The sequence below is a fragment of the Purpureocillium lilacinum genome (assembly GCF_023168085.1).
Source record: "Purpureocillium lilacinum CBS 284.36 DNA, scaffold_4, whole genome shotgun sequence".
Taxonomy (NCBI): domain Eukaryota; kingdom Fungi; phylum Ascomycota; class Sordariomycetes; order Hypocreales; family Ophiocordycipitaceae; genus Purpureocillium; species Purpureocillium lilacinum.
This window is the reverse complement of record NW_027072114.1, coordinates 2,683,489-2,709,972: the sequence shown is the minus strand read 5'-3', so window position 1 is coordinate 2,709,972 and position 26,484 is coordinate 2,683,489. Positions and strand designations below refer to the sequence as shown.

General features: G+C 57.4%; 3 protein-coding genes across 3 annotated transcripts; 1 reads left to right on the top strand and 2 right to left on the bottom strand.

Moving 5' to 3' along the window:
* Nucleotides 1-11,323: 11,323 nt before the first annotated feature.
* PLICBS_005997 (light-sensor Protein kinase) lies at nt 11,324-15,809 on the top strand (the record flags this gene model as incomplete). The annotated part of the gene is made up of 3 exons (XM_065600838.1): nt 11,324-13,754; nt 13,811-15,701; nt 15,770-15,809. 3 exons carry the CDS (start codon nt 11,324-11,326, stop codon nt 15,807-15,809), a joined length of 4,362 nt encoding a protein of 1,453 aa, XP_065456910.1.
* A 991-nt stretch (nt 15,810-16,800) lies between these two features.
* Nucleotides 16,801-21,759, bottom strand: PLICBS_005996 (uncharacterized protein; the record flags this gene model as incomplete). The annotated part of the gene is made up of 1 exon (XM_018319733.2): nt 16,801-21,759. The coding sequence occupies one exon, from the start codon at nt 21,757-21,759 to the stop codon at nt 16,801-16,803; it is 4,959 nt and encodes a 1,652-aa protein (XP_018182207.2).
* Nucleotides 21,760-23,780: 2,021 nt separating this feature from the next.
* Nucleotides 23,781-26,280, bottom strand: PLICBS_005995 (uncharacterized protein; the record flags this gene model as incomplete). The annotated part of the gene is made up of 2 exons (XM_018319732.2): nt 23,781-25,430; nt 25,480-26,280. The coding sequence occupies 2 exons, from the start codon at nt 26,278-26,280 to the stop codon at nt 23,781-23,783; spliced, it is 2,451 nt and encodes an 816-aa protein (XP_018182206.2).
* Between the last annotated feature and the right edge of the window lie 204 nt (nt 26,281-26,484).

Here is a 26,484-nt window from a genome sequence, read left to right as displayed (position 1 = left end):
CGTTTCGTTCAGGTACTTGGGGCTCCTCTTCGTCCGGGACTGGAGATGAAAGAACGGGTCAGCGTCGTCGGGGCCGCGGGAGTGTTCGTTCGTCGCACTTGACTTTGTGGATCGATCTGGTCGCCGGGCCAAGGTCCAAGGCTCGCGATGTTAGGGGGGAGAGGCCGTGGAGAGGCCTCGGGGATGGGTGGGTGAGGGTGCGGGTATTTAGATGAGACTTTGGCTGAACGGAAATGCCGCCAGCAGAGCAGAGGACGACGAGGACTCAAGCAGAGCTCCCCGGGGGGCAGGAGGTGTAAGAGGAGGCGGGCGGGAGTCGGCGGCAGAAGCGGCGGGACGGGCAGGCTTTCTATCCCTCCTGCTCACGCCGACGAGACCGCACGCGGGTTTGGCGCGCTCAGCTTTGGGCCACTAGAAATCGACAAGCCAAGCCCAGGTGCAGGCGCATGTACTCATGGCCCGGAGTTGCGCCAGCATGTACACGCGCTTCCGAGCGCCCAGGTCGGATGGTCGGGAAGAGACGTGTGGACAGGGCTGCCCTGGTGTCGTCAACCCGCAGGACCGACTTGCTCCAGACAGTCGTAGCTGGGGGAGGGACGGGTTCAGGTGGCAGAAGAACCCTGCGTGCGAGGGCCGGATCCTGCAGATGGTGCCGACCAAGGAGCTCACCAGGTTGGCCTTGGGTTGTGAGGGGACGCAACCTGGAAGGGTCCTGTGGCTCGCCGTCGTCGTCCAAGGAAGCCCGCGAAGAAGAGTTTCGCAAACCGCATGGGCCGACAGTCAGGCCGCCTGCGGCTCAATGGAGTTCCTTTTATGTATCTGCATCATCGTCCACGCCCGCGCGAGCATGGACTTTCGGCGCGAGGCAACAACCAAAGGGCAGTGAACCCGAGCGTCGCAACCGTCTTCTCAGGGCCTCCCCCAGGTGACAGCGAAGCGCGACGATCCTGACCACCCGAGAGCTGAGCTGGGGCCCCGCGAATGACACCTTGCCGCCGGATTGGCAGAACGTGACTTGCGCCCGCTTCCAGGTTCGTAACATTGGCAGGAAACACAGCCATGTTGGGGCCGTCCGGCGGTACCAGCAAGTCGAGGCACGCACCGGACAGTTGCCCAGCTACCACGGGCGACGAAGCACCGCACTGCGCCATACGAGCTCCGGATGTTGGGAGCTGCTGGCTGGTCTGGATCCAGAGCCGACCCAGAGCGCCTTTCGAAGGAGGGAGGGTCAGAAAGACGGGCGCTTTGCTGCACGTTGGACTGGTCGGTGCGGTGGGGGTGGGCCAGCAGGGAGCCAGGCCCGAACGCTGTCCATGACAGCCAGAGAGGGTCGGGTGGGACCTGGCAGGAGTCCGTGCCGCGAATGACGAACGCCGGCGCAGTCCAACTCTTCGCCTGCCTCGACGGCTGCGTGACGGATCGCCGTGCTGGGGGCGGTCGCGCCAGGCATGTCGACGAGGATGGTTTGGATGGGAGGGTCGCCATTACCCGTGCGAGCGTGCGAAGTACGAGTACAAGGGTTCAGGTGTTCTGGGGCGACCCACGGGGCTTGGGGCGATGCCCTGCCGTCTGTCTTTCTGCACTGGGACGGGATGGGAAGCTGCGACGGCCATGCCCACAGCCAAGTGAGGATTGCTTCGCCATGGATTCCCAAGCTTGGTGTACGGCAGCCTGCCACTGCAAGAGAGGAGATGGAAAGGGGAGAGGCGCAGGCAGAGTGGCATGGCCGCCCCAGCCCCGCAAGCCTTTGGCCTCCTCCCCCGGGCATCCATCCGAGTTGTTAACGGAGCAGAACGGGTCCTTTGACGCTCTCGCCGCCAACACGTCTGCACACCACCTTTGTCGTCGAGGTGGCAGAACGAGAGGTTCGCGGGGTGGGAGCGTCCTTGGACGACTTCGGCGGTGCCACTGGGACACCACCTGGGCACTCGCTGCTGTCGGGGCATCGCCGTTCACAGGGCACCCTTCGGGGTTGCAGGTGACGATGATGGTGGGGTGATCGGGGCCACCCACGGGGGGGTCACAGGCCATTTGGCGCCAAGCCAGGGGGGCTCAGTGAACCCCTGGCTGCCTCGCACGCCATCTTCCAGGCGTCTTGGCAGGGTGTCCTTGGCCCAGCCGCAGCACCAGGCCATGGGGGCTTGGGGGACATGCAGCGCTTCCCTCCAGCTTGGTGGACTGGGGGAACGCTGGCACACTCCAACAAGGTTCCTCTGCTGCAAGCCTTTGGTGGCTTGGGTTGGGACAAACCGCGAACAAGCGGAAGAGATGGCGGCAGCAGTGATTTCGGCAAGGACAGCTGTGTGGAGATGCAACTATCCTTACCAGTTTGATCCTCGCCCCTGTTCTGCTGCCCGCCGTAGCGGGTGAAGATCAAGAGAGCAAGAGAGCGACGCAGACGAGGACGCCTGGACAGATGGACGGCGACCGGCCCGCAGTGGTCCGCGTGGAGCTCTGCCGTCAGGACCATGCAGATGCAGATGCAGATGCAGCTGCAGACGCAAATGCAAATGCAGGTCGCGGACGAAAGGGATGGCTTGTCGCTTGCAAGGAGCACAGTATGTCGACCACAATCGATCGAGAATCTCCTCCGCATGCCGTCGGGCCAGAAACCGACAACGGCAGCCTGGGTCTGTTGGCCAAGAGCTATCTGGATGTAGTTTCTCCGCACTTGCAACGGTCTGACTTTGGCATTGCCATGGTACAGCTGGTACATGGCGGTTTCAGATATCACGGCGTCTTGACGAACTGGCTCAGACAGGATCCTTCCCTCTGCTGTACTGTACAGTACTGCACCCGAACACCAGATGAACCGTGGCGTGGATACCTTGTGATAGCTATGGAGGAATACTGTTGAGCAACTACATGCTACCGTTGTGATTGAGGCATATCACGGCTCGTTGGTGACAGGAGACGAGCTCCTCGGTCGACCGGCAAGGCAGATGAGGTTTCAAGGCCTTGAAGCCGTGGGTCGTTGACTTCCTCCAAAGAACAAGCAGCGCGATCGCTTGGAGCCAGCTGGGAAGCAAGGCTTCTTCCAGGCACAAGGACAATGGAGGCGGGAATGGCGGGAATGGGCCACAGCCCCCCCTAGGGTTTGGCGGACCGGCAAGCCTTGGGAGGCGCAAAGAGTGGTCACTCGCCCAAGTCGCCATCGTCCTCACGCCCCATGGCCAACTGGCAACCGTCCGTTGACCGGACATTTGGCGGCGTCATTGTTTGGTGCTAGTACCTCGCTAAGACTCAAGCCGTTCAGGTCCATGCCCGATGTCCAGAGACGGCTCCAGGAAAAGTGGACTGCCGGGGAGCGGCCTGTGGCTCTGAATCGGGCAGACAAGGCGCCGGCCATTACGTCCAAAGGTGAGAGGCGTTCCAGAAAATACCCTGATGCGACTCGCTGTAACTACCGTGTGCCTACGCGCTCGGCTTCCAAACTCCCGTCTGTAACACGGATTGGGCTCAATGTGGATGGTTGTGTGCCATTGACTCGGGCAATCAAGTGGTAACAGCCCGTCGGTCCCTACCTTACGGTAGGTTTGAGCCCATGACCACTTGGTGTGGCTTCTGGAGGGGTGCGCGCTGAGGGCGCATGCCGGCCTGTTGCCAGTTGCCGCCCGCCAGCGCCCGCAACCTATTGGACATTTCCGACAACAGGTACTACTAGCAGCACCCACGGTGTCCCTCGTCGAGGAGCAATGGATTGTCGGCCGTCAGGCAGCGCTAGACTGGCATTTTGATGGGGAAGAGGGTTGGTGATGGATGGAGGCCGCTTGTCGCGTGGCACGCAAGGCAAGGTTGTCTGCCCTCAGTGATCCACGGCAGAGGCAGCCGTCTTGTCCTCCTTGATGAGCGGTGGCTGGTGCCAAGCGCAATTCAGTGATGATCCTGCTCCTCCACTCTCCTACGAAGGGCGGGACGAGGTCGGCGCAGCGGATGATATCACCGGCGTCTTAGGGCAAATGAGACGAGAACATCCGCTTCGGAAGGCTGCAATTGGAATCGTGCAACGGGCTGGGCAAATGATCGGATATAAAAAGATCAATCAAAGGTCCTCAAAGGCGGGAACAATACTACAGGGGAGGCAGCCGATGTTAGCCTGGCCCGGCTGGCGCGCCCAAGATTGAGCACCAGAAATGGGATGGGGCAAGACAGAGGAGGAGCAGAACACGTCTGTGGAGGTCCAACCGGCTTGGCCTGCGTCGACCGTCCCGTGTTTCCCCTCTCTGAAGACGCTGACCTCCAATTTACCAAGGCGCCGGCCCGAGGCTAGCACCAAGGACCGCATGCACGAACCAGACCGTGTACGGGCAGTGTGAGGGGCGATGACCTCATCGAGGGTGGGCGCTTCCGTTTCTCGGCTGTGGTCGCCAACTTGGGTCATCCGGCCTCATCGCCTTGAGGCGAGGTGGTCTGGACAAGACCATGTCCCCGCTGCCATCTGCAGGGCTTTGCGTCAAAGGACGACATTTGAGTCCAGCAGAACAGTGTCCGCGTCCGTTCAAAGCGCCGCAGACGGCTTGAGGAGAATGCCATATTGTCCACGGACGTCGAATCGGACATCTTCAATCCACAACAGCGATGCACAGTCCCAGGATGAAATGTCAACCAGCTTGGCTGGTGCGGGGCCAAACACCCCCAGAGGGAGTCGGGTGGGACCCCACGCCGTCTCACGGGGTGCACAGGTTGACTGACAAGTCGGGCGACACCGCCTCACCGCAAGAAGTCGTCGTGTCTTCGGGGGTGTGAATGGCTGGCGCATGAATCAATGGGCGCCCCTCCGACAACACACGCAAGTGCTTCAGGAGGCTGCTTCTGAACGCCGTTGTCTGCATCATCGCGGCCTCGTCACAAGCAGCCGTGACCGAGCACTCTCCGGCTCGGAAGAAAATGGATCGGAAAATGATGACCTGTGTGCCAGCCATTTTCGCGGTGTGGATGGCGATCATTGTTTCGTTCCAGGTCTTGTCCTGGCTGTCATGCCCCCGAGACCACCTTCTAGAAGCCTGCGGCCAGGGAGGATGGTTCTGCTGCAACCTGGCATCCGGCCTTCAAATGGCCCGTCGCCCACACGCGACACAGGCTTGAGAGCGGGCACAAAGCGGCCCGTGACACCTCAGTGCATCTCGCGGCGACGGTGATTCTGCAATGACGGGGCAATGGCCCGACTTTGGCTCATTCAAGCAGCAAGCAGTGTAATTGTAATGCCGCGTCGTCCTCGTGGTGGCCAAGCCAAGGCCGCAATGAAACCAGGACACGGCTGTGCAACCGGCCCAGGCCACAGAGCGAGGCCAAGGTCGCAACGAATTTCAGGACAAGATGAAGACACCGAATGAAGCCCGCATGCCCCATTCTCGAGCGTTGGTGGACACCGTGACCCCCAGCGTGTGTCGTCATCCTCCCCAGGCGGGGATCAAAGTACTGTACATCTACTGGACTGTCCTATTTATTGTTGTTGATGACCCTGGTCTGAATGATGCCTGCTCGCCAATTTCGGCCATTCTACCGCTGCCGCCATATGCGCATCATGTCCTGCATGTGGCTGGGCAACCACGTCGCCTCCTGCATCACCAGGCAGTCCCGAGGCAGTCCCGGAAGTGGGAGCTGAAGCAGCCGCGACACGACGACGCCGACTTTCCACAATGCCAGTGTCGCGGAGTTGTCGTCCTCACATGATCGAGCACTTCGTCCGGCAAGCATTGAAGGATCGTGTGTGCTGCACTGTGGTCTTTGCGGCCCTGCTGCATGGTCGGCGGAAAAGGCGAATCCCATTGACTGCGCAGCCAAGCAGGCCTCGAATGGATGAACGTGCACTCGTGAAGCCAGCCCCCGCTGATGAAGGACCAGGCTGGCAAGGCACGATTCGATTGGAGCATCCGGGAATGGATCTGGTCCTCGAGGAAATCCAGCGGCTGCTTGCTGTATGGAGTCTGAAATGTCAACCTGGCTACCATTGATTGGCGGCAAGCCAGCGCCGAAAAAATTTGATCTCTACGAGGCCCTTCCAGAGGGCCCTGGCCTATGGGGATCGTGCCTGAGGCCATGGACCCCACCTTGTGACAGACCGCAATTCACAACCAAAACTCCCCATCTGCCCCTTCTCTCAAATCATTTCCTTCCCTTCTTCCCACCACCATTCATTTGGCACTACTTGGGTTCCTGTCCTTGCCCTTTGCGACCACCGGCGCTCCTCCGCCCCAACACCGGGTGCATTGCAGCCTGCCCGAACAGCCTCCAGCCACGGCCTTGACTTGTTGGGGCGCGGGCGGACGCGGTGTGCGGAATCGAACTTGTTCGCGTCCATCGGGGCCCAGAATTTCATGTTCCTGGACAAGCGCATGCGCTGGGGCCTGGACAGATCTCCGCTGCACGACACCCCCATCTGTGGCTGCACGCGGCTGATGTGGCGGTCGCACGTCGCTGGGTCAAACTACCCCAGTGATTAGGGCTCGTCTGCTTTATGTCGTCGTCGTGTCCCCAACTTCGATCTGCAGTCAGATCAACTTCCCGCCAGCGTGGGTGATTCTCACCGAGTGGTGAAGTCAAGGGTGGTGGGATCACGTTGCCGCACATCGACAACCATTGCACTCGGGGGAGCCGGCCTTGAGTGCCGCGCGTTACCGACAGAGCTCCGGTTGCCGGTTGCTAACGGGTATGGACCTCACAACCGATGCTTTCCATAGACATGTGTTGCCAGATATTACGTTGCTTTATGCAACGTATATCGACATTCTACGTCATCTCTCCATTGGCCTGGATGTTTTCGCACTGGCATAGAGTAAATTTCCACTCGTTGCTGGGCACCCGGCTTGGAGACGTCGTCTTGATCGTCTTGGACAAGCCGGGAATCAGCTGTAGTGACAATCCCGTCCCATCCTCTGGCTGGTCTTGGAGAGAGACGAGAACTCCGGGCCAACCTGGGACTGCCGCCCTGACTTGTCTCGCTGCCAATGACTCGGCCGTTTCCCCGACAGCCTCATCCTATTCGCCCGGTATAGGAACTTCGCCGCCATAACGCCGAGGTCGATGATCAGCAGGGCCGTCGTAAAACACAGCACTGGCTTGTAAACGACTGTGGCTCATTGCGGGCCAGCTGTTGACCGTAGCTATCAACAGGGACTTCGCACAGACACGCTTCGTAACTTGACAACGAACGCACGAGCCCGAACATGAACAGGGTTGCGTCTGCTGCGCACTCGACAGCGACACGGGCCGTATCCCGGATCGCCACGCTGAGAACAACGGCGTGCCCGGATGGTACTGCGCTTGAGCCTCGACGCTCTATTCTGACGTGGCGCGGAAACCGGACGCAAAGAGCGAGCGCTCTATGAGAAGACAGTCATCAGCCAAAGCAACAGCAATGCTATTAATGTTGACACCCAGTGTACAGCAATAGAAGGCACCTGAGGTCTTTGGGCGTTTCGGAGGCTGTGGGTCACCAATCCCGGGCTGCTTCCGGCCGGGAGCAGGGCCCCCTGACAGCAATCGGGACGACTGAGTGCGATGACCGTGTTGACAATTCTTGATCGGATGTAGTACGGCTCCAAAATGCTCGTTCCAAAACTCTGAAATTTACTGCCATGCTGGCTGCAGCTGTGATGACTCGCGTTTACACCTCGTTAAATCGTATAAATCACCTCGAGGTTGCAAAGACAACCGCAGGAGCCGTGGCTATGATCACATAAGGCTAGGTTTAGAGCTGATAGGTTTCCCTCGCTGTTGCGAGTGCCATTCATGGCACCCGATGTGTCTGCATACGCCCAGGTACCGCATCGGGACACCTCTCAGGCTTCTCAACCTACGGGCTTGCTGAAATGCGGCCCGATGACCAATGGCACATCAAAGGTGAGCTCCCAAAAGCTACGATAAGGACCAAACGTCCTGTGCCCGCACGCAGGACCACGTGTAGCACATTCGCAACTGTCGGTGTTATTGGCCAAATGTTACGGCCAAGCCATTCGAGCAGAGACGTGCAAAAACGTTAGTTACCGGACGTTTCCAGGTTTCTCATCTTGCAGGCGTCAGGAATGCGTGCTACACCCTGAAGAAAGTTGGCCATCAGTATAAGAGGGAGCCGCTCTCACGCCCTGTGGAAATAGGGGCCATGGCAGCCAGGGGCTACCGAGAGCCAAAAAGAATAGCCACGTTGAGAAATCTTGTGCGCTGTATTCACGGCTGTCCTTCTTCGCACTCAGAAGGGTATTGCAATCGTCTGGATGTAGAATTCGACCGGGGTGTTAGCTGGTAAAGATCAGTTGTTGAGAGCTGAGCCACCCCGTGCAAGCATTTGACCCTATCGTATCCTCTCCTGGTGAGTCCTTCCGATACATCAAAGCCTTCGGACAATGCCATGTTGCAACGGATTGAAATGAGATGCAGACAATGAGTACATGGAATGGACGAATTGTTCGACTTCTGATCCGATGGGGACTATCTGAATCGGACGTGGAGGATGGCACACCGACTGCAAAGCGGGCGGGACAGGAGTTTCTCCTTATCAGATCGAGCTGTCCGGCACGACCTGTGTATCTTGCGCGCGAGATGCCGCAGACAGAAAGAGAAGGGCCGCGACAACAAGTGCAAATACGTTGGCGAGAAGTGTAACGCAGCCAGCGAGGAGTAAGACACAAAGTCATTCTACACCCGATGCCAATCCAAAGGGCAAGATGGCATCTCTGAGGGCATACAAGCGCTGAGACGCTTATGCTCATGGTAGACATAGATTTGGTCCCCAGGGCGCTCGATCAGAAGGCCCTGACGGATCCATTACATTCATGGACTATTCGGGGTTAAGTGGTAGCGGTTCGCAAGAGCTCTTCTGCTGCTGCAGGTGGTCACGCGCTATTATGTACATCACAATGTATTGAAGACGAGACAGCGCTTTGTTTTGCCATGCAATCAGCTCGTTTGCCCGGCTGCAGCCGCCTGACCGCCTCTGCAGCACTCGCCTGGTGGGCGGCTTGAACGATCGTCGGCACACGCAGTCCGAGATCATTGATGGATATCATCCTCTAAAGTGTGCGTTGCGCCAGACCGTCGAGCTAAATTTGTTGGCCGGCGCGAGGAAAGACGGGATCCTAAATCGCCACGATCTTATCGACCGGCCTCAGAAACGTCGCCGACGTCACCAAGCAATTTGCTAGCAAGGGCTATGTAGTGACTGTCCAGAGACAGCAGCATTCAAAGTTCAGGAAGAAAGAGGGGCTCCGCTTGTCATGGGAGTTGCTGCTGGGATGCGGGTGCATCGGAAACAGGCAAAATGCCATAAGCGCAAATCGACTTCTGGGCTGCTGCGACGTCACTTTACCATGTGAGGGAAACGCCTGTGGAGGTGATTGGGGTAGCCGAAACCGCGGGTGGACAGTGTCAATTTATTGACCACTCGCAGCGGGTTCCAGTTGCCTACGCCAGGGGCAATGGCCAAGTGTCGGAAGCCCTTCTGCCCCAAGACCCTGGCCCTGGATCCTTGGTGGGGGTTTAATCCTTTGCCATGCCCGGTTTTGAGAGGTGCCAGAGCAGGGCACGAGGTCGGCCTTGGAAGACGACGAAGCATGACAGCGCCAGAGGCAAAAGTGATTGGGCCGGGCCATGTCCCCACCTCCGGAGCAGATGGACCGGCCGGAGTAACCTGGGCCGAGGCAGTTTCCGGGGATGCCACGGAGCGGTCAAAAGGTATATAGGCAGGTTTGGACATCGCGTGGGATACGCATATCTCGTCCGGATGGCCCTATGCGGTTTTTGAGAGCAGAAGCGAGCCCTGGGCGGTGTTGCATGCGATAGTCGCGCCGGAGAATATGTACCCTCCAGATCTCTGGTGCAGGCTTTTGCCAGATCTGGCAAGAACCTTGGCGGTGGTGGCGGGAGGGGCCACAGGAGATGCCTGAGCCGCTTTGCCCGACCTGGCCGGCTCCATTCCTCACAGTGTGCGATCGAGCTGTCATGGGACTGCGTGTTCGGTCGTCGCAGTCGCGTTGTCACCCTGGCGCTGCATCAGCCCGCCGCGGCCTTCATCCTGTCATGAACTAATAATTTCGGCCGCGAGATGTTCACATGAGCATACAAAATCTTGAAGAATCTGACCGGGCTGTCTTCGAGCCTCCGCTCGTGAGACGCGGAGGGGCATTCGTTGTAGAGGCGGGGAGGCGTTCCCAATAGTGCTGGCTTCCCGCGGGACAAGCGTTTGAACCGAGGGGCCCCCCTCTGGGTTTCCATGATTAGTATCCACGGCGAGGCCATCGGGGCAGGCCCGCCTCAGGCTTGTGTCCTGGCCGGCCACTCTCGCGAGGGCAAATTGAGACGGGCCCCATTGCGGCATGTCACAGTCGCTTGGTTTGCGGTGCAAGACCCCGCCCGCTTGTACGTACGGTCTCGAACCGACCGCCTGCAATGATGGGAAGGTTTCAGGGCCCCAGGGCACTCCAGGGACTCCAGGCGGGTTCCCCTTTCTCGATTGATTTAGTTTCAACTGTCAACGGTGACTATTCTTCGAATGACATGGGACCGGTACTCGTGTGGCAAACGGACGGTCGTACGTGAGGCCATGGCCATGCAAGTGGCGCGAAGGGACGCAGGCGCGTCAAGGCCACATGGCGAAGCGAGGCCCGGGAGATCTTGTACCTGATGTAGACGTAAATGCGCGACATGACTGCACAGTGAAGTGACCAGGCCGAGCAAGAACGCACGCAGCTGGAGCACCCTCCCGATTTCCGCAGGGCCGTCATCAACAGTTCTCCCGACGAGACAAATGAACATCGATGACTCTTTGCAGGACGCTTGACATGAGAACGGCAAATATCTCTTCGGCACGGCCACTCGCACCGAAAGCAGAGACAAATAATAATCAGGCATTCACCACCGAAAATCCGGGCGACCCTGGTGTCGCTCATCAGAGGCCCTCTTGCGTCAACGACTCGTGGCGGACACTGTGCGTCGTTTCATCTCCACACTCCGCCCAAGCATCCCGCTACTGCCCACCACCATCGGATTTGCAGACAGGATCGACTTTCTCGGCCACAACACCTTGTTCTTTCCAAACTGACTGACAGCTGGCACCAGTACCTGATCATATTCATCCCGCTTCCTGCGTGCCATCCCCTCGTGCCACAGAGCCTTGCTTCGTCTGAGGCGGGCTTCTCTCGCCGAAGACCGACAGCAGTGTAGGACGCGGCATGTGTTGATACGACGCAGATCGCACTCGCCTCCCTCGCCCCCCCGCCCCCTCCAGCCCGCCCGTCTCAGGGTTCTGCTGCGCACATCTCACTGTAGCGAGCCGAGGAGCGTCCCTTTCTTCCTCCGTCGCGGCTTCTAGGTCGCGAACGGACACGCCATGGAGAATGACGGGCCGCAGGACAACACGCCGCCACCGCCAGCGGTGGCTTCAGACACAGGGAGCAGATTGAGCGACACTCAGGACCGGCCGACGCCGCTCGCAACGGAGCCACCGCCTCAACACCAAAGCGACCACGCAGGAGTATCCTCCACGCCTACGGATGCGCAGTCCCAAACTGTGATGAGCCCCGGGCCCTACTCTTCCTGGAGTACCGGGTCGGACTTCCAGTTGGGACATCAGTCTGCACCGTCCGACATATCTGACCGCGTGTTTCCGATTCGATCCGTGGTCAGTGTCGGCCCAGCCCAGAGGAGGGGCTCACAAACTGGCGAAGACTACTTCCCAGCCCTTTCCGATACAGACAGTCGAGGAATCGCTACGCACCGTGTGAGCTTGCCCCGCGCCGCCCCGTCTACTGAGCTCAGGAGATCCGGGACCCTGCCCCCGACAGCGTCGCCTTTCGATCGCGCCGCCCAACTGCGAAGGAAGAGAGCAATGAGCGGCCCATTCTCGAGCATACAAGCAGATGCTGCGCGACAGGGTACCATTGCGCCGTTGAACCTGGATGTCTCTGCTTCCGACAGGGAATCAGAGGACTCCGCACCCTTAGGACCCAAAGACGCCTCTGCGGACGCGCCGCGGCAAAGCAGTGCTTCCTTCGTCTCCGGCCACCAGTCATTGTCGGAAGTGGCGCATATGACTACGCGCTTTACACACGTTGAGACAGAAGACGGCCACGCCGTAATCACCGGCCGTGACGGCGTCTTGCAGCAGTGCGAGGACGAACCCATCCATACACCTGGTGCTGTACAAGGCTTTGGCGTCTTATTGGCTTTCCGAGAGGAGCAAGATGGGAGCTTTTCCGTACGATATGTCAGCGAAAACTCGGAGAAGATGCTCGGATATAGCCCAAGGCAGCTCTTCAAGCTGAAGAGCTTCATGGACATTCTCACCGAAGAGCAGCAAGACAATCTCCTTGACCATATCGACTTCATTCGCGACGAGGACGCTGACCCGGCGGTCAATGGGCCCGAAGTCTTGAGCCTCTCAATCCGCCCGCCCAAGAGCAGGAAAAGTATTAAGCTCTGGTGCGCCATCCACATCAACCCCGCCCACCCTGAGCTCATCATCTGCGAATTCGAACTCGACGACGACCACATGTACCCACTTCGACCCGTTGACGAGATGGCACCCGATGCGCCACATGATACACTGCAGTCGAACCCGACTTTGGAAGAAATTGAAGAGAGCACAGAGATCCTGAGCAAACCACTGCGCATCCTTCGCAGTGCTAGAAAAAGGAGAGGCGAACAAGGCGCGATGCAGGTGTTCGACATCATGTCGCAAGTGCAGGAGCAGCTTGCGTCAGCGCCGAATCTCGATACCTTTCTCAAAATCCTCGTGGGAATCGTCAAGGAGCTTACAGGTTTCCATCGCGTCATGATTTACCAATTTGACGCTTCCTTCAACGGCAAGGTTGTCACCGAACTCGTCGACACGTCGCAAACAATAGATCTCTACAAGGGACTTCATTTTCCAGCATCCGATATCCCACGCCAGGCTCGTGAGCTCTACAAGATAAACAAGGTGCGCTTGCTTTACGATCGGGATCTCGAGACTGCAAGGATCGTGTGCCGCACACAAGAGGACCTGGAGACACCCTTGGACATGACCCACGCGTATCTGAGGGCGATGTCGCCGATCCACATCAAATACCTGGCGAACATGGCCGTGCGGTCGTCCATGTCGATCTCTGTCAATGCGTTCAATGAGCTCTGGGGCTTGATAGCTTGTCATTCATACGGGCCGCACGGTATGCGTGTGTCGTTTCCCATCAGGAAGATGTGTCGACTGGTGGGCGACACAGCCTCTCGCAACATAGAACGCCTCTCATACGCTTCGAGACTACAGGCGCGCAAGCTGATTAACACTGCACCGACGGACAAGAACCCCTCTGGATACATAATTGCCTCATCTGACGACCTTCTGAAACTATTTGACGCCGACTTTGGTTTGCTGTCGATCAAGGGGGAAACCAAGATCATGGGCACGATTGAGCATAGCCAGGAGGCCTTGGCTATGCTCGAATACCTGCGGATGCGCAAACTGACCTCGGTCCTCACGTCTCAGGACATTCGAGAGGATTTCCCTGACTTGCGGTATCCACCAGGCTTCCAAGTCATCGCAGGCTTGCTCTACGTCCCACTGAGTGTTGGTGGCGTAGACTTCATCGTCTTTTTCCGCAAAGGTCAAGTCAAAGAAGTCAAATGGGCCGGCAATCCGTACGAGAAGACTGTCAGGCAGGGGACATCTGGCTACCTGGAACCGAGAACGAGCTTCAAGACGTGGCATGAGACTGTCATTGGCAAGTGCAGAGATTGGAACGAGGAACAGGTCGAGACTGCTGCCGTTCTCTGTCTTGTCTATGGTAAGCTTGCCGTTTGTCGCCTTGACCGGTAATACACTCGACTAACACTTATCTAGGCAAATTTATCGAGGTTTGGCGACAGAAGGAGGCGGCGATGCAGAGCAGTAAGCTCACGCGGCTGCTTCTGGCAAACTCAGCCCACGAGGTTCGAACACCACTCAACGCGATCATCAACTACCTGGAGATTGCCCTCGAAGGTTCTCTCGACAAAGAGACCCGCGAAAACCTTGCCCGGTCTCACTCCGCATCGAAGTCTCTGATATACGTCATCAATGACCTGCTCGACCTCACCAAGACCGAGGAGGGACAAAACTTGATCAAAGACGAGATCTTCGATCTGACTGTATGTGTACAAGAGGCCACTGACCCTTTCTACATCGACGCGAAGCGGAAAGGCATTGAGTACAAGGTGACCTCCCATCCTGGCTTGCCTCGATTCGTCCACGGCGACGGACGGCGTATTCGTCAGGTGATTTCCAACATTACGGCGAATGCAATAGCGCACACAGACAGCGGATTTGTTCATGTTGATTTGTTTGTCTCCGACATCAGAGACGGACAGGCTGTGATCGACATTGCGGTCGCTGACTCAGGAGCTGGCATGAGCCCACAACAACTCGACGCCCTGTTCCGTGACTTGGAGCAGGTCAGCTATGAAGAGATTGAGCCTGGGAACACGGGGGACGAAACGAACAAACCTCATGACACGCGAACACTCGGCCTCGGACTCGCTATTGTCGCCCGAATCGTGAGAAACATGGATGGCCAGCTGCGGTTGAAATCTGAGGACGGACAGGGATCGCGTTTTGTCGTTCAGCTGCCTTTTCTCTTACCAGACGAATCACCTGCGTCTTCCGGCGACCCGAACCAAGCCCCTTCCCAAACCAGCCAAATCTCCAACACCGTGGCCAAGGCTCCGGATTCATTGAAGGCTCCGCCTGCCGGGGAGATCACACTCATCGACCGCGGTAGTAGTGCTCTCGCCCCAATGGAGGGAGAGAAAGCAGGCGGCGACGAGGGAAGTGCTCGAAGCCGTCGCAGCGTCGGGAGTTATGGCAGCCATGGAAGTCACCAAAGCGACGCTGATAGGCTCATACATGCCATCCAAACCCCTTTGTCATTGAACGACGAGCCATCCGGATATTTCGCTGTTCGACGGGACTCGCTAGGCAGCTCCGGCCATGCCGCGTCAAAGTCAAGCATTGGCCCGACTCTTTCGGCAAGCCCACAGTCACGCAAGGCTGCCGTCTCGTCGCCTACTCAGGCCCGAGATGAAGCCGGCACGGCCGAAGTCCGCGATACGAAAACCAGAATCCGGGCTGTGAAAGTTCCCGAAGAGTACAAAGACTTGCCATCCCATCCACAGGTCGGCGAACACTCGCGGGTACTGTTCGAGATCTCCAGTGACAGTGGTCACACCTCGGTACCAAGCAAAGGAACGACAAGATCAGGTTCCGTTGACGGCACCGCTTTGCGCACCTTGGTAGCGGAAGATGACCCCATCAACTTGAAGGTACTGCGGAAGAGGCTCGAGAAGGCTGGTCATGAGGTGCAACACGCCGTTAATGGCGAGGACTGCGCCACCGTGTACAAAGAGAGTCCCGATTCGTTTGATGTCATCCTCATGGACATGCAGGTTAGTGAACTGCCGACAAAATCTGTTGCCGCCTTTTCTGACATATTCCAGATGCCCATCGTCGACGGCCTCACGAGCACCAAGATGATTCGCGACACAGAAAAGTCGGATGAGCACAAGGGACACTCTCACCTGGCAGGCATCAATGGTCGAATCCCCATCTTTGCCGTGTCGGCCTCTTTGATAGAGAGCCAGAAGCAAACCTACGTCGACGCTGGGTTTGACGGGTGGATATTGAAGCCGATCGATTTCAAGCGACTCAACACTTTACTGGCCGGCATACGCGACACGCAAACGCGAAACTCTAGCTTGTATGTCCAGGGGCAGTGGGAGCGAGGTGGTTGGTTTGCCTCACGCGAAGCCTCCGAGGGGACAACAGACTCGCAGACCACTCCGAGAGCCGACGAGGAGGCAGGTAAAGAGCTGCACGACGCAAGCAATGACAAGCTAAATGAAACAACAAATGCAACGCCAACATGATATGGCCTAAGAAGCTGCAAGAGACAGGTCCATGCGATATCTCATCAGCTGTTGCGCCAACGGTCTGCAAGCGATTTGTTGCGACTTCGACCTTGTTTCGTGCCTGCGGATCGTCATCAGGTTGCTGGAGGGGACCAGTTTTTCGGATCCTCGATGATGAAATGAATATTTCATTTTCGATCTACGCATGGAGTCTGCTCGAAGGAAATCTCCAGCCATATGGCAGATCGAGAGGATAGTCCATTTTTCTTGTCACGACATTATCATTTTCGGCTAGCCATGACACATCGGTGCATCTGTACGATGAGCAGCATTTCGGAAACAAAGGGCCTGGAGTTGGGTACCGGTGATGAGATTTGGAGTTGGCAGATATACGAGTATTCGCGCGGCGTTCTTCGGCGTTGCGACAGAACAATGGGATCAGATTCGCCATGTTAATCTACGGCTGTCATTCTGATCTCCCTCGTAAAAGACCTTGGCGTCTGCACTGGAATTGCTTCATGCTTTCACAGAGGTCGGGGTGCTGAGACGAACAGTGATCAAGCTTCTTGTGCCATTTCTGTGGGTGCTCACGTAGGTAGCCTCTCGATGGGAAGCTTGACTTTGCCTCCCAGTGCCATGAGACCTCGCCTCTTTGTATCGGTACCGACCCCTGCCCGGAGATCTAGTTCAGGGTGAGGTACTGCGTTACTCTGCGACACAGGCCGATGCATTGAGCGAACTCTCGTGAAGCCGCACAGAGACGGAGATGGCGCAGTAGGCACGGCATATCATCTGACGCGGATGCCTCTCTATATGACAAAGAAAACAACAACAACAACCGTATTCGCTATACCAAAACCATTCGAAACTGGGGTATATCAAAACGCATTTGAGATGGTACGACGCCCGATGGCGCCGCAGATATGTACCAAAGGACCGCTCACTTCTCTAAGAGCGCCCGAAATTCCAGACCTTGGACCACACACCCCTCTTCTTCTCCTCATAATTCTCTTCGCGGACGTTATGCCTCCCCACAATGGTCAAGAACACCTGGTCCAGCGTAGTCGAGCTCACGCTGTAATGCTGCACCCCCAGGCTCGCCTTGTGCTCCTCGAGAAGAACAACAAGCTGGCCGATGGCACTGCCCTGATTGGCCCTGACACTGTTTGACGAATAAATCGTATCGGTGCCTGCGTCGGAGTTGTCGCTTGAAGACTGCTGGTGCTGAGACGAGGCAAAGGCCGAGACTACGTCCTTGGCGGAGACGGAGAAGCGCATTTGTCCGTGGTAGGTCTTTGTGTCGAGTGTAGCGGACGGGAGCGTCTCCTTGATCCAAGTCGTGATACGTTCCACCTCAGCATCTGACGTCCGTGGCGCCGAAGCCGACACAAGGTGGACGTGCAGGGCGTCACCGAACCTATGTCGAAGATCATCTGGTGTACCAAGAGCGAGCATTCGGCGTGCCAAGATTCCTGCCCGCCCAGCCAACGCGTCCGCCTCCTCCATGCTGTGAGTAGTCAAGAGAATGGAACGTCCATGTACAGTAGCAGCGAGGGTCCTCCACATGATGCGCTTGGATGCTGCATCGAGTCCGGACGACGGCTCGTCGAGCAGAACAACGGTAGGATTGCCCATCAGGGCAATGCCTAGACTTAGCTTCCGCTTGTTTCCGCCGGAGAGGGCGTGCCCCATTCGAGACTCAAAGGCCTCGAGGCCAACCGCCCGGAGAACGGCTGATACGTTATGCTGGATGTCTGCAACGCCGCGGACTCGAGCGTAGAACTCTAGATGCTCCCGTACGGTCATTTGATCTAGGGCATCGATTTGCGGGCAGACACCGAGATGAGTCCTCGCGGCAGCCAGGTTCTCCGTCACGGACTGCTCCTCCACGAACACGTCGCCGCCGTTATGGCTGGGCTTGAGGTCTCCTCGAATAAGAGAGATCGTTGTGGACTTGCCAGCACCATTGGGACCAAGCAAGGCAAAGACCTCGCCGCGCTTGACGCCAAAGGTGACATTGTCGACGGCAGTGTTCTTGCCGAAAGACTTGGTGAGATGCATGACTCTGAGACCGTCTTCATGGGTGCCGCTGCTGGTGACCCGGGTCAACTCGTTTGCCATTTCATCGTCCAAGTCGTCTTGCTCAGTGCCAGCACGTCGCCGCCTTCTGCGTTCCAGCATACCGCGGAGTGTCGAGCCCACGGAACCGCTGTCGACCCAAAGTATCAGGCCGAACAGGATAAAACACTGGATGATCAAGTAAGTGATTGGACCACCGTACATGACGAAGCTTGTAGGCTTTTGCGAAAGCGTTTGCCCGTCGCAAGCCGTAGCGAAGAGATTCGTGGAGATAAACAGCGCCCTCATGGCCGATCCAATCGGCGCAAAGGCGGAGACGACGAAGTGACACACGAGAAGCGAGGAGTCGATCTTGTTCACCCTGACGTACGTGATGACGCAGACGTACGAGATGAGGTACGCCAGGAAGATGATCCCCTGATAAGCGGCCGCCCACGCGAACGTCGCAAGTTGCGTCTTCGTAAATAGGGAGACAAAATATGCGAGCAAGGTCGAGGCGAGGCCGTAGAGGAAGAAGACGACGAAGATGTACTCGAGATGGTACCATATATCCGAAAGGCCAGACCAGAGTCCAGTAACGATGGCGGAGGTTACCAAGACGAGGGAAAAGTCAAATATCAAGTATGCCGCCCACAGGGGAAACGGGCGCACGCCGTTCGAATACTGCAGAGCCCGGACGAACCTCCTTCGCTCGGTGCTAGGGTAGAGCCCAAAGAAGGCGGGATAGCAGGCAAAAGCGATGCCCATGTAGATGGCGAGGTTCAGCGCATCCCCGATTCCGGGGTTGAAGGGAATGTCAAAGGGCGACCAGGTCGTTGCGATTGTGGTATTTGCCAAGAGAATGTCGAGGAACTGCTGAGCAGTCAACGAGCTCGTGACGAAAAGATTCGCGACCCAGCCAATAGTAGGCGGAGTGTCCGCATCTCCAAGCCACAGTCCTGTAGTGATGTTTTTGCGGTGGCTCTCAATGTACTGGGTGAACTCGTCATAAGTATTGACGAGATGAAGGTTGTTGAGCGCAGCACCGCCAACGGCACGGCTAGCTCCCCCTGAGCCGGCAAAGATGGGCGTGAAGAGGTTGCGCGCGTTGGTCGGATCGAGCCTCGACGGTGGGCCGGCAAGAAAGGCGACGCTTCGATTGTCCTTGATCTGGCTGAAGGCGTCCTCCGTGCCCCAGGAAGAGGATTGCTCTGACGCGGAACAGCCCGTCGGCTCCTTTCCGCGCACGTAGAGCGAGGTGAGACTGGCCGCGATGATTGGCAATATGAATGCGATGACGTAGAGAATGTAGTTCTTCTTGAAGACCGTGATTCGCTTCCTGAACAAGATGCCGATTTGCTGCGCATAGCCAACTCGCTTGCCGTCGACCAATTTCAGGCCTCGGTCGTTGCTGTTCTGGGACGAGTTGTCATGCTCCTGGATCTTCTCTGTGACCTCTGTCTTCGGTGCGCCGCTGTCGATTGTTTGGAACGCCTTTTCGTCCTTAATCTCCTCCGCCAGTTGAAGGAAGACGTCTTCGATTGTCGGGCCCGAGAAACGGTAATCGCTGATGCCGGCCGCTTCCAACTCCCGGATGACCTCCGCCGCCAGGGTCGAGTTGGGCGCGACGTATGTCGTGAAGTCAAAGGCACCCTTTCTCGTGACATCTGCAACGTCGGGAGTCGCGTTGCCAACGGCGCTCTTATTGACATGAACCCGATATCCACCACCAAACTTGTCCTTGAGTTCCACGGACGAGCCTTCGGCACGCAGCGTGCCTTTGGACAAGATTGCAATATGGTCTGCTAATAGATCGGCCTCGTCTAAGAAGTGGGTGGTCAATATCAAGGTTCTCTTGCCTCGCTCGGCCAAGAGGATATCCCAGATCTTTCGCCGCGACAACGGGTCCAGTCCGCTACTGACTTCATCCACGCAGCATACAGCACTGCCCCCAGTCAGCATCATACCGAGCTGGAGCTTGCGCTTCTGGCCCCCAGAAAGTGTCTTCGCGAGAGAATGTCTCTTCTGTGAAAGATCGATAGCCCGGATCAAATCGGTGATTTCCTCTTTGGAAGCTCGATTCGAGGGAGCCTTGAGGCGATTGAAGATGACCAAGTGTTCCTCCACATTCAATTCGTCCCATAGGACGTTCTTCTGCGGAGCAATACCCAAGCCGCCCGTGCCATCTATCTTGATAGAGCCACTCGTCAAGCGATGGAGACCGGCAATGGCATCGAGCGTGGTACTCTTGCCACTCCCGTTGGCACCGAGAAGGGCAACAATTTGTCCCCTGCCCGCTTTGAAGCTGAGCCCATTGACCGCCACGACAGGTTCTGCGCCAGTCTTGCGGAACTTAGACCTCAGCTTGGACAAGGCGCTGGGCTCGTAGATCTTCGTCAAGTTCTCCAACTCGATCGCGTTCTCTCCTAAACTGTCCGAGCCTTCCGCACTCATCTGAACGTGTCGCCCTTTGACAGATGTGCCGTAGAAGCGCTTCTCGTTGTATATCGCCAGGAAGAGGTAAACGAAGATTTGCATGACCATGAGTACCCAGAACACGATGCCCGGGATCGACCATGGGCTATTGGGAGGTAGCTCGATGAGGCTCGCAGCCCGGTTTTGTTTCTCGAAGCGGGCCATGAGCGTGATGAAATACACATAGTTGCATGGCGGAAAGAGAACAGACAGGGCGGCGACAGGACCCGTCTTAGGCTGGGTAAGTGACTGCGCTAAAATTCCTAACAGTAGGGTTGCGAGAATGGCAGTGATACTGCTGAGCTGTGCCTTGCGAAAAAATGTGGCGATGAAGATCGAAAACGAGGCGAAGGCCAGGCCCGCGAGAATGTGGAATATGAGCACAATGCCGACGCTGGTGTTCACAAAGACGCCGAATCGAAGGATGATCGAACCGATCACCCAGGCCGGAGCATAGATCAAGGAGAAGGACAGGTGGTGTGAGATGATGCGAGCAACCGGTGCCATCCAAGGGCGAGTGACGGGCATCATGGCGTCGATGAGTTGCGACATTCCGCTTTCACGCTCGGTGGCGATTAAGCCTGTGACGTGATATGTGATCCAGATGATAGAAGAGATGAAAGATACGCCCATGAAGTTGACAATGGCATTGTGAAAAATCTCGCGAACCTTGCGGTCACGCTCTTTTTGCGTCTGACTAGTAAAGGGGAGCTCTCGGGTGCCCGCCAATGGTGTTGTGTTGGAACCGTTGAGTCGGGCGATGACGGTGTCCACGGCCCGCTGCATTGGGAGCAGATAGATTTCTTCCATGTTGCTGGAGCTGTCGACGTTGATCTTGACGGGGCTCTCCCACATGGCGGCGTCCGTCCGGATGGTGTAGTTCCAGATGCCGCCCCTTCCTTCGTTTGGAGACGAGCGCATGACCAACGCGCAATAGCAGTTGGTGACACCGCGCAAAGAGCTTCGACATTCGGTTGAGAGGGAACTCTCGTCGTTCAACCTGACCACGGACATTGGCGAGCCATAGTTTGTGGTCTCTCGTGCAATGAAGTCAAGAACTGTCTCAATATGGCCGCCATTATGGCCGTTGCTGATCAAAACAACCTTGGTTCTGCTGCTTTCCTTTGCCGTATCGAACGCCTCCGACAGGCTCCGGACATCGTGCGCAGTGCCAATGCCAAATTTGGCCGGCGGCACAAACAGGTTCTTGGCGAAGCTGAAGAATGAAGCCAGCAATATTGGCAGGAGGAAAGCCATGCAAATAACCAGGAGCAGGTGCCGGAGAAGCAATGTCCGGAAGTTCTTTGCCATGAGCGTCCAAACCTGGCGGGCGTACCTCGCCATCACCGCCTTGCCGGATGCTTGCGGGCTCATGGCGCCGGTGTTCAACTGGTTCCCGGGTGGTTCCTAGCTGAACGCCGGCTCGCGCACCGACAACACGATGGTCGTAAAATGCCGGGCGCGGGCTTTTGCTAATCCCAGCCGTTTGTCGGGTCCAAGGGTGACGGGATCGTGGCGTGCTGCCGAAGTCGAATTAGAAGGTCCGGAGGCACGCTGCCTTAACGTTGGTTCCTGAACCAGCTAGGTACGCCCCGAACCGTGCGCGACACGGGCCGCTTAGATCGCCATGCTCACTGGCGATTGCGAAGAAGAATAAGGGCCCCGGGGAGGCAGAAAAGGGCGAGGGAACGAGAGTGTGGGTGAACAGGACCAGAGAGACGCCTGGGTGGGATGAAGGAACGGCCAGGGACACGGGACAGAAAAAGGTCAGGATGTAAACGTCAGCGATTATTATTGTCCGCAGAGAGCTGCGCATCCTTTAGCACGCGACTCGGCCTTTGGCCTCGCAGAGCGGCGAAGCAGACGCACGCACCACAGCCTAAATTTGCCGCCATTGCTGGTCAGGCTTGGCTCCAGCTCCGGCGCGGAACAGTGGAGGTCGCGACGCGGAGGACCAGCACAGCACCCAAGCCAGGTCGTTAGCTCCGCTGGGCATTACGCAATGGGGGCGCGAGCCACACAGTACCAAGCCCTGGCTCCCGGGGCTTGGGTGCTATGGAGCATGTGAGGTCCTCTACTGCAGAGCTTTTGCAGAGCGCCGATACGAAGCACTGGCGTTTTACCCGGGCGAGGCAGTCGGCGCTTCAGCGTCTTCGATCAACGCAATGTCGAGTTTTTGCGCAATGACCACGCAAGGAGAAGACGCTTGCGCCCAAGTGGACTTGGCCGAGGTCACCGGCAGGGGTAGACTGTAAAGATTGGCTGGATAAGTTAAGTGCGCCGCAGAATTTGGGCTCCCGCTGTCACGACCGTGGCACAAGAATGATTGCAGTCTGCTGCGCACCCCTCGGTCTCGTATCGTGCGTACCTTGGGCCAAGAGACGCACGAGTGTCATCACTCTGGGATCTCAGTAAGTGGCCGTTCCCCACCAAGGGCGGCGCCGCCTACATGTGCAACCGCCTGGGGTTGGCATTTAAACTCAGACAAGCCATGCGCCACACGCGAAGATCAAGCCAACGACCTGGATCGGAGACCTTGGCCCGTGTCGATTATCGACGACGCGCTTCCGTCTGATCACTGCTGGGTGTGTGTGTACCGAGGGCGAAATGCCGCCTTGTACACATATCAGACCCTGAAACTTGTGCCTGGGCAGCACTGCCCGCGTTGGAGTGCTGCGGGCGTCTTCGTGCGAGAACTGAGTGGGCGCAGGTGTCAAGCCCCTGTCAATCAGGCGCGGGATTCGGATCCTCGGGTAGATTCGACCCCGTGCACGCGAAACGCCCACCCGAGCTGCCCAATTCAACCACCAAAGTGCGTCGTATTCGACCTCGCAGCTTGAAACCCTGCCAGCGGCGGAGGACCACAACAGTCCTCGAGCGACAAGAGGCAATCCGCAGATCATAGGTGCTGATGCGCTGCATCATACACATTACACCTCCCCTATCCTTTCTCATCCGTGTCATTGAGCTAGCTTCCCCTGCAGACTGCAGGCGTCCTTTCGCTCACGTCACGACTCATGACCCACAGACAACGCGCTGTCAGTTGGGGCGGGTGTGAGGCATGCCAGCTCCATCGCTCGTGTGTTTTGACGACCTCACAAATCAGATCGATCTCTCGTGTGCACGTGTATACTTCCAGACGACGTACGCTGCCTTTGCTCTCTCTACTATCGTCACATGACATGGGGCGCGGCGGTTCGTTTCGCCGCGCTTTCCCGTGCCTGAGCCTCCATTTTGTCCCGCTGAGGATTGCTGCACCACGCTGCGGGATTCAGGTACTACAGCAGGACTGAAGTGTATTTTGTCCGAGGGCGAGATGACAGAGCCACCACGCACACATGAAACACAAGGCGCAGAGCATCCTAAAACCTTGCGCAGCGTCTCGCTCAAATGGTCTAGTCGACGAGAAACCCGCCTGCCATATCATCATCCTCATCGATGACGACCATGTCAAACTCGTCCGTCGCGTCGCTCTCACCGTCCGCATTCGCCATCGCGGCGTCCAGCTCCGCCTGTCTGTCAGCCTCCCGCCTCTCTTCTTCGTCCACGCCACTCCAGATCCTCTCCCGAATGCGCAGGCCCATCAGGAGCTTCCTCCACATCCTGAGCGCAACAAGTCGTTTCCGTTCATCTTCAAGCTCCTGTTGTACATCCCCAAGGCCGTTGATGACATCCCGGATCGCTTCGTCAAACTCGGAGGCCACAATGATGCCATGCAGCACCGCTGTGCCTTGGCGCCCCTTGAACTCAAACCCTGTTAGGGCAGGAGCGTAGTCAACTCCAAGAATGAGTGCCGCTCGGGTTGCGTGCTCGTGAACAATATGGACGGCTCCTCGCGGAACCATGTGGGGCACATACACCTCAATGTTTCCAAACTTGTTCTTCGGCACACGTCCATTGCGAACGGGCGGTGGCTCGTAGAGTTCCGTCTGATCCTCTGTGTATAGAGGGGTACCCACGACCTCGTCTTCCACGTGCGCATCTTCCTCGTCATATCGCGAGTTCTTCGGCCGAGCCCTTTTCGGGAGCCACTTGACAGGAATTTCGTTTGGCTTGACCTCTCGACCAAGGCGATACCACTTGTCGGCGCTCTTCGCGATGCGAACGTCTTTGCGACGAAATATCTTCTCCAGTGGACCGCGGCTCCCTGTTGCGACGGTTCCAGATGGCGTCGCTCCGGGGACCAAGACCTCATGCCTTCGGAGATGCCTTTCCAGCGCAAAAACAGGGTGGTCCTTAAAGTCCTGAACATTGCGTGGCATGGGCTCTCTTGCCTCCACTCCGGCCAGCTCGGTGTCCTCAATCTGGTCGAGATCGGTGTGCCTCTTCGGGCGATACAGGTTCATGACCTTTCGCCACCAATGCCCACCATCTTCGAGTGCGTTTTCCACGCGCAACCTGCGTGTCTTTGCCGTGTATGCTTTCGCGTAGCGCCGTGTGACATCCCGGGCCGTCCCATCGGCCTCAAACGCCACCACGTAAGAGAGGCAATTTTCTTTATCCGTGATGGGCGGCTCGAATGCCTTGGGCTTCCAAAACGTGTGTAATACGACGGGGTCCACGGGTTGCCACTTTTGATGTCCAACGTCGAGGACCTCGACCCAGTACACCGGGTACGGTGATTCCCGGATTTTCACCGGTGTGTCAAACGCCCAGTTTTGCCTCGGAGGAGACGGGACTGGAGTGAAGTTGTATGCTGTCGCATTGGGATGGCCGAGCCGTCGACGCGCAGTTGCGCTGCTGCTAGGGGATGCTGCGCTCGCGCTTTCGGCAAGCGCTTCATACTTAGCGAGCGCATCGCGAGCCCGCTCCTTTTGGGATGACTTCGGGGTCGTCGCGCTCTTCTTGGGCTTTGGAAGCGGCGGCGCGCTAGGCAGAAATGACAGCGGCTGGAGCGAACAGACGAGCCTCGCTCGAACGCCTGCGCTCCTCAGCAGCGCGCAGTACAGCTGTGCGCCAACATCGCGTGAACCTTGCAGCTTCTTCGCCAAATCCTGAAATTCTTTGCGGTCCATGCAGGAGTCCATGTCGTTCGGAGGCTCATACTTGCGCATATGTCAGTATTCGCACGATGCTCAGCCTGGAGTGACTCACGTCTTGAAGTTGCGCTGGATCCTCTGCCCAGAGAGCTCGCCGTAGCCCTCGCTCCCTGATCTCAAACTTGCTTTCCCACATGCTTCCTGCCTGTTTAAGCCCGTTCTTCAAGCTTTCTGCCTGACCAAACTGCGACAGATTGGCTCCTGGATTGAGGTAATTGACCGTCTTCGCAGTGAGATGCGGGCGCAAAGCCTCCTGCACCTTGGTGTCGTTACACCAGCGATTTCGACGCGAGATGTGACAGAGGAGGCACAGAAGGTGGACTTGATGAACTTGAATGCGGCGCTCCCTTTCTTCTTTGGTGATCGGCTTTCGCCTCTCTTTGCCCCTCCCCGGCGAGGTGGTAGCCTGATGCGCCGTGAGGTTGAGTTCTAATGAAGCTGGTTCGGCGGGTATTGTGTCGTTGAGCGGCTTCGCAAAGTCTATGTCTTCGAATTTGTTTTCCTCTTCGTCATCTTCGTCCTCATCCTCTTCATCGGTGTCCAGCTCCATTGTCTGAACCGTAGGCTCAGGGATGAGAACGTCTTGGAATTCCACGTCTTCATCGTTATCGTCACTGGCGGATCCAGCCGCCAAATCTCCTGCGAGAATAGCGGCCCCCGAACTCGTCGCTTTCTCACTTTCGTGTTTTGTTGTCGCTCTTCGCCGTTTCAGCGGCGGTTCTGGGGAAACTCCATCGTGTGCAGACACACCAGCCTCTGCCAGCATTTGCTGGTAAATGTCGGGCTCTTCATTGTTGCCACTTGGTCCCGCTCGAGCAGTGTCCCTGGAGGACACCTTGCGTCTTTTCGCGACCATGTTTACATGTCGGTCGAGCGCTGCCAAGGACACAAGGGGGGTGGTGTAACACACAGGTTCACGAGCACGCCTGAATCATGAAGCCGGTTGCGTCATGGCTAAGTGCTGCACGAAGTCACGTGCGCTCGCGACTGTGGAGGGGCGATAATCAAGGATTCAAGATGCCGGGTCAAGCTTAACGAAAGCACGGCCGATGAAAAAGTA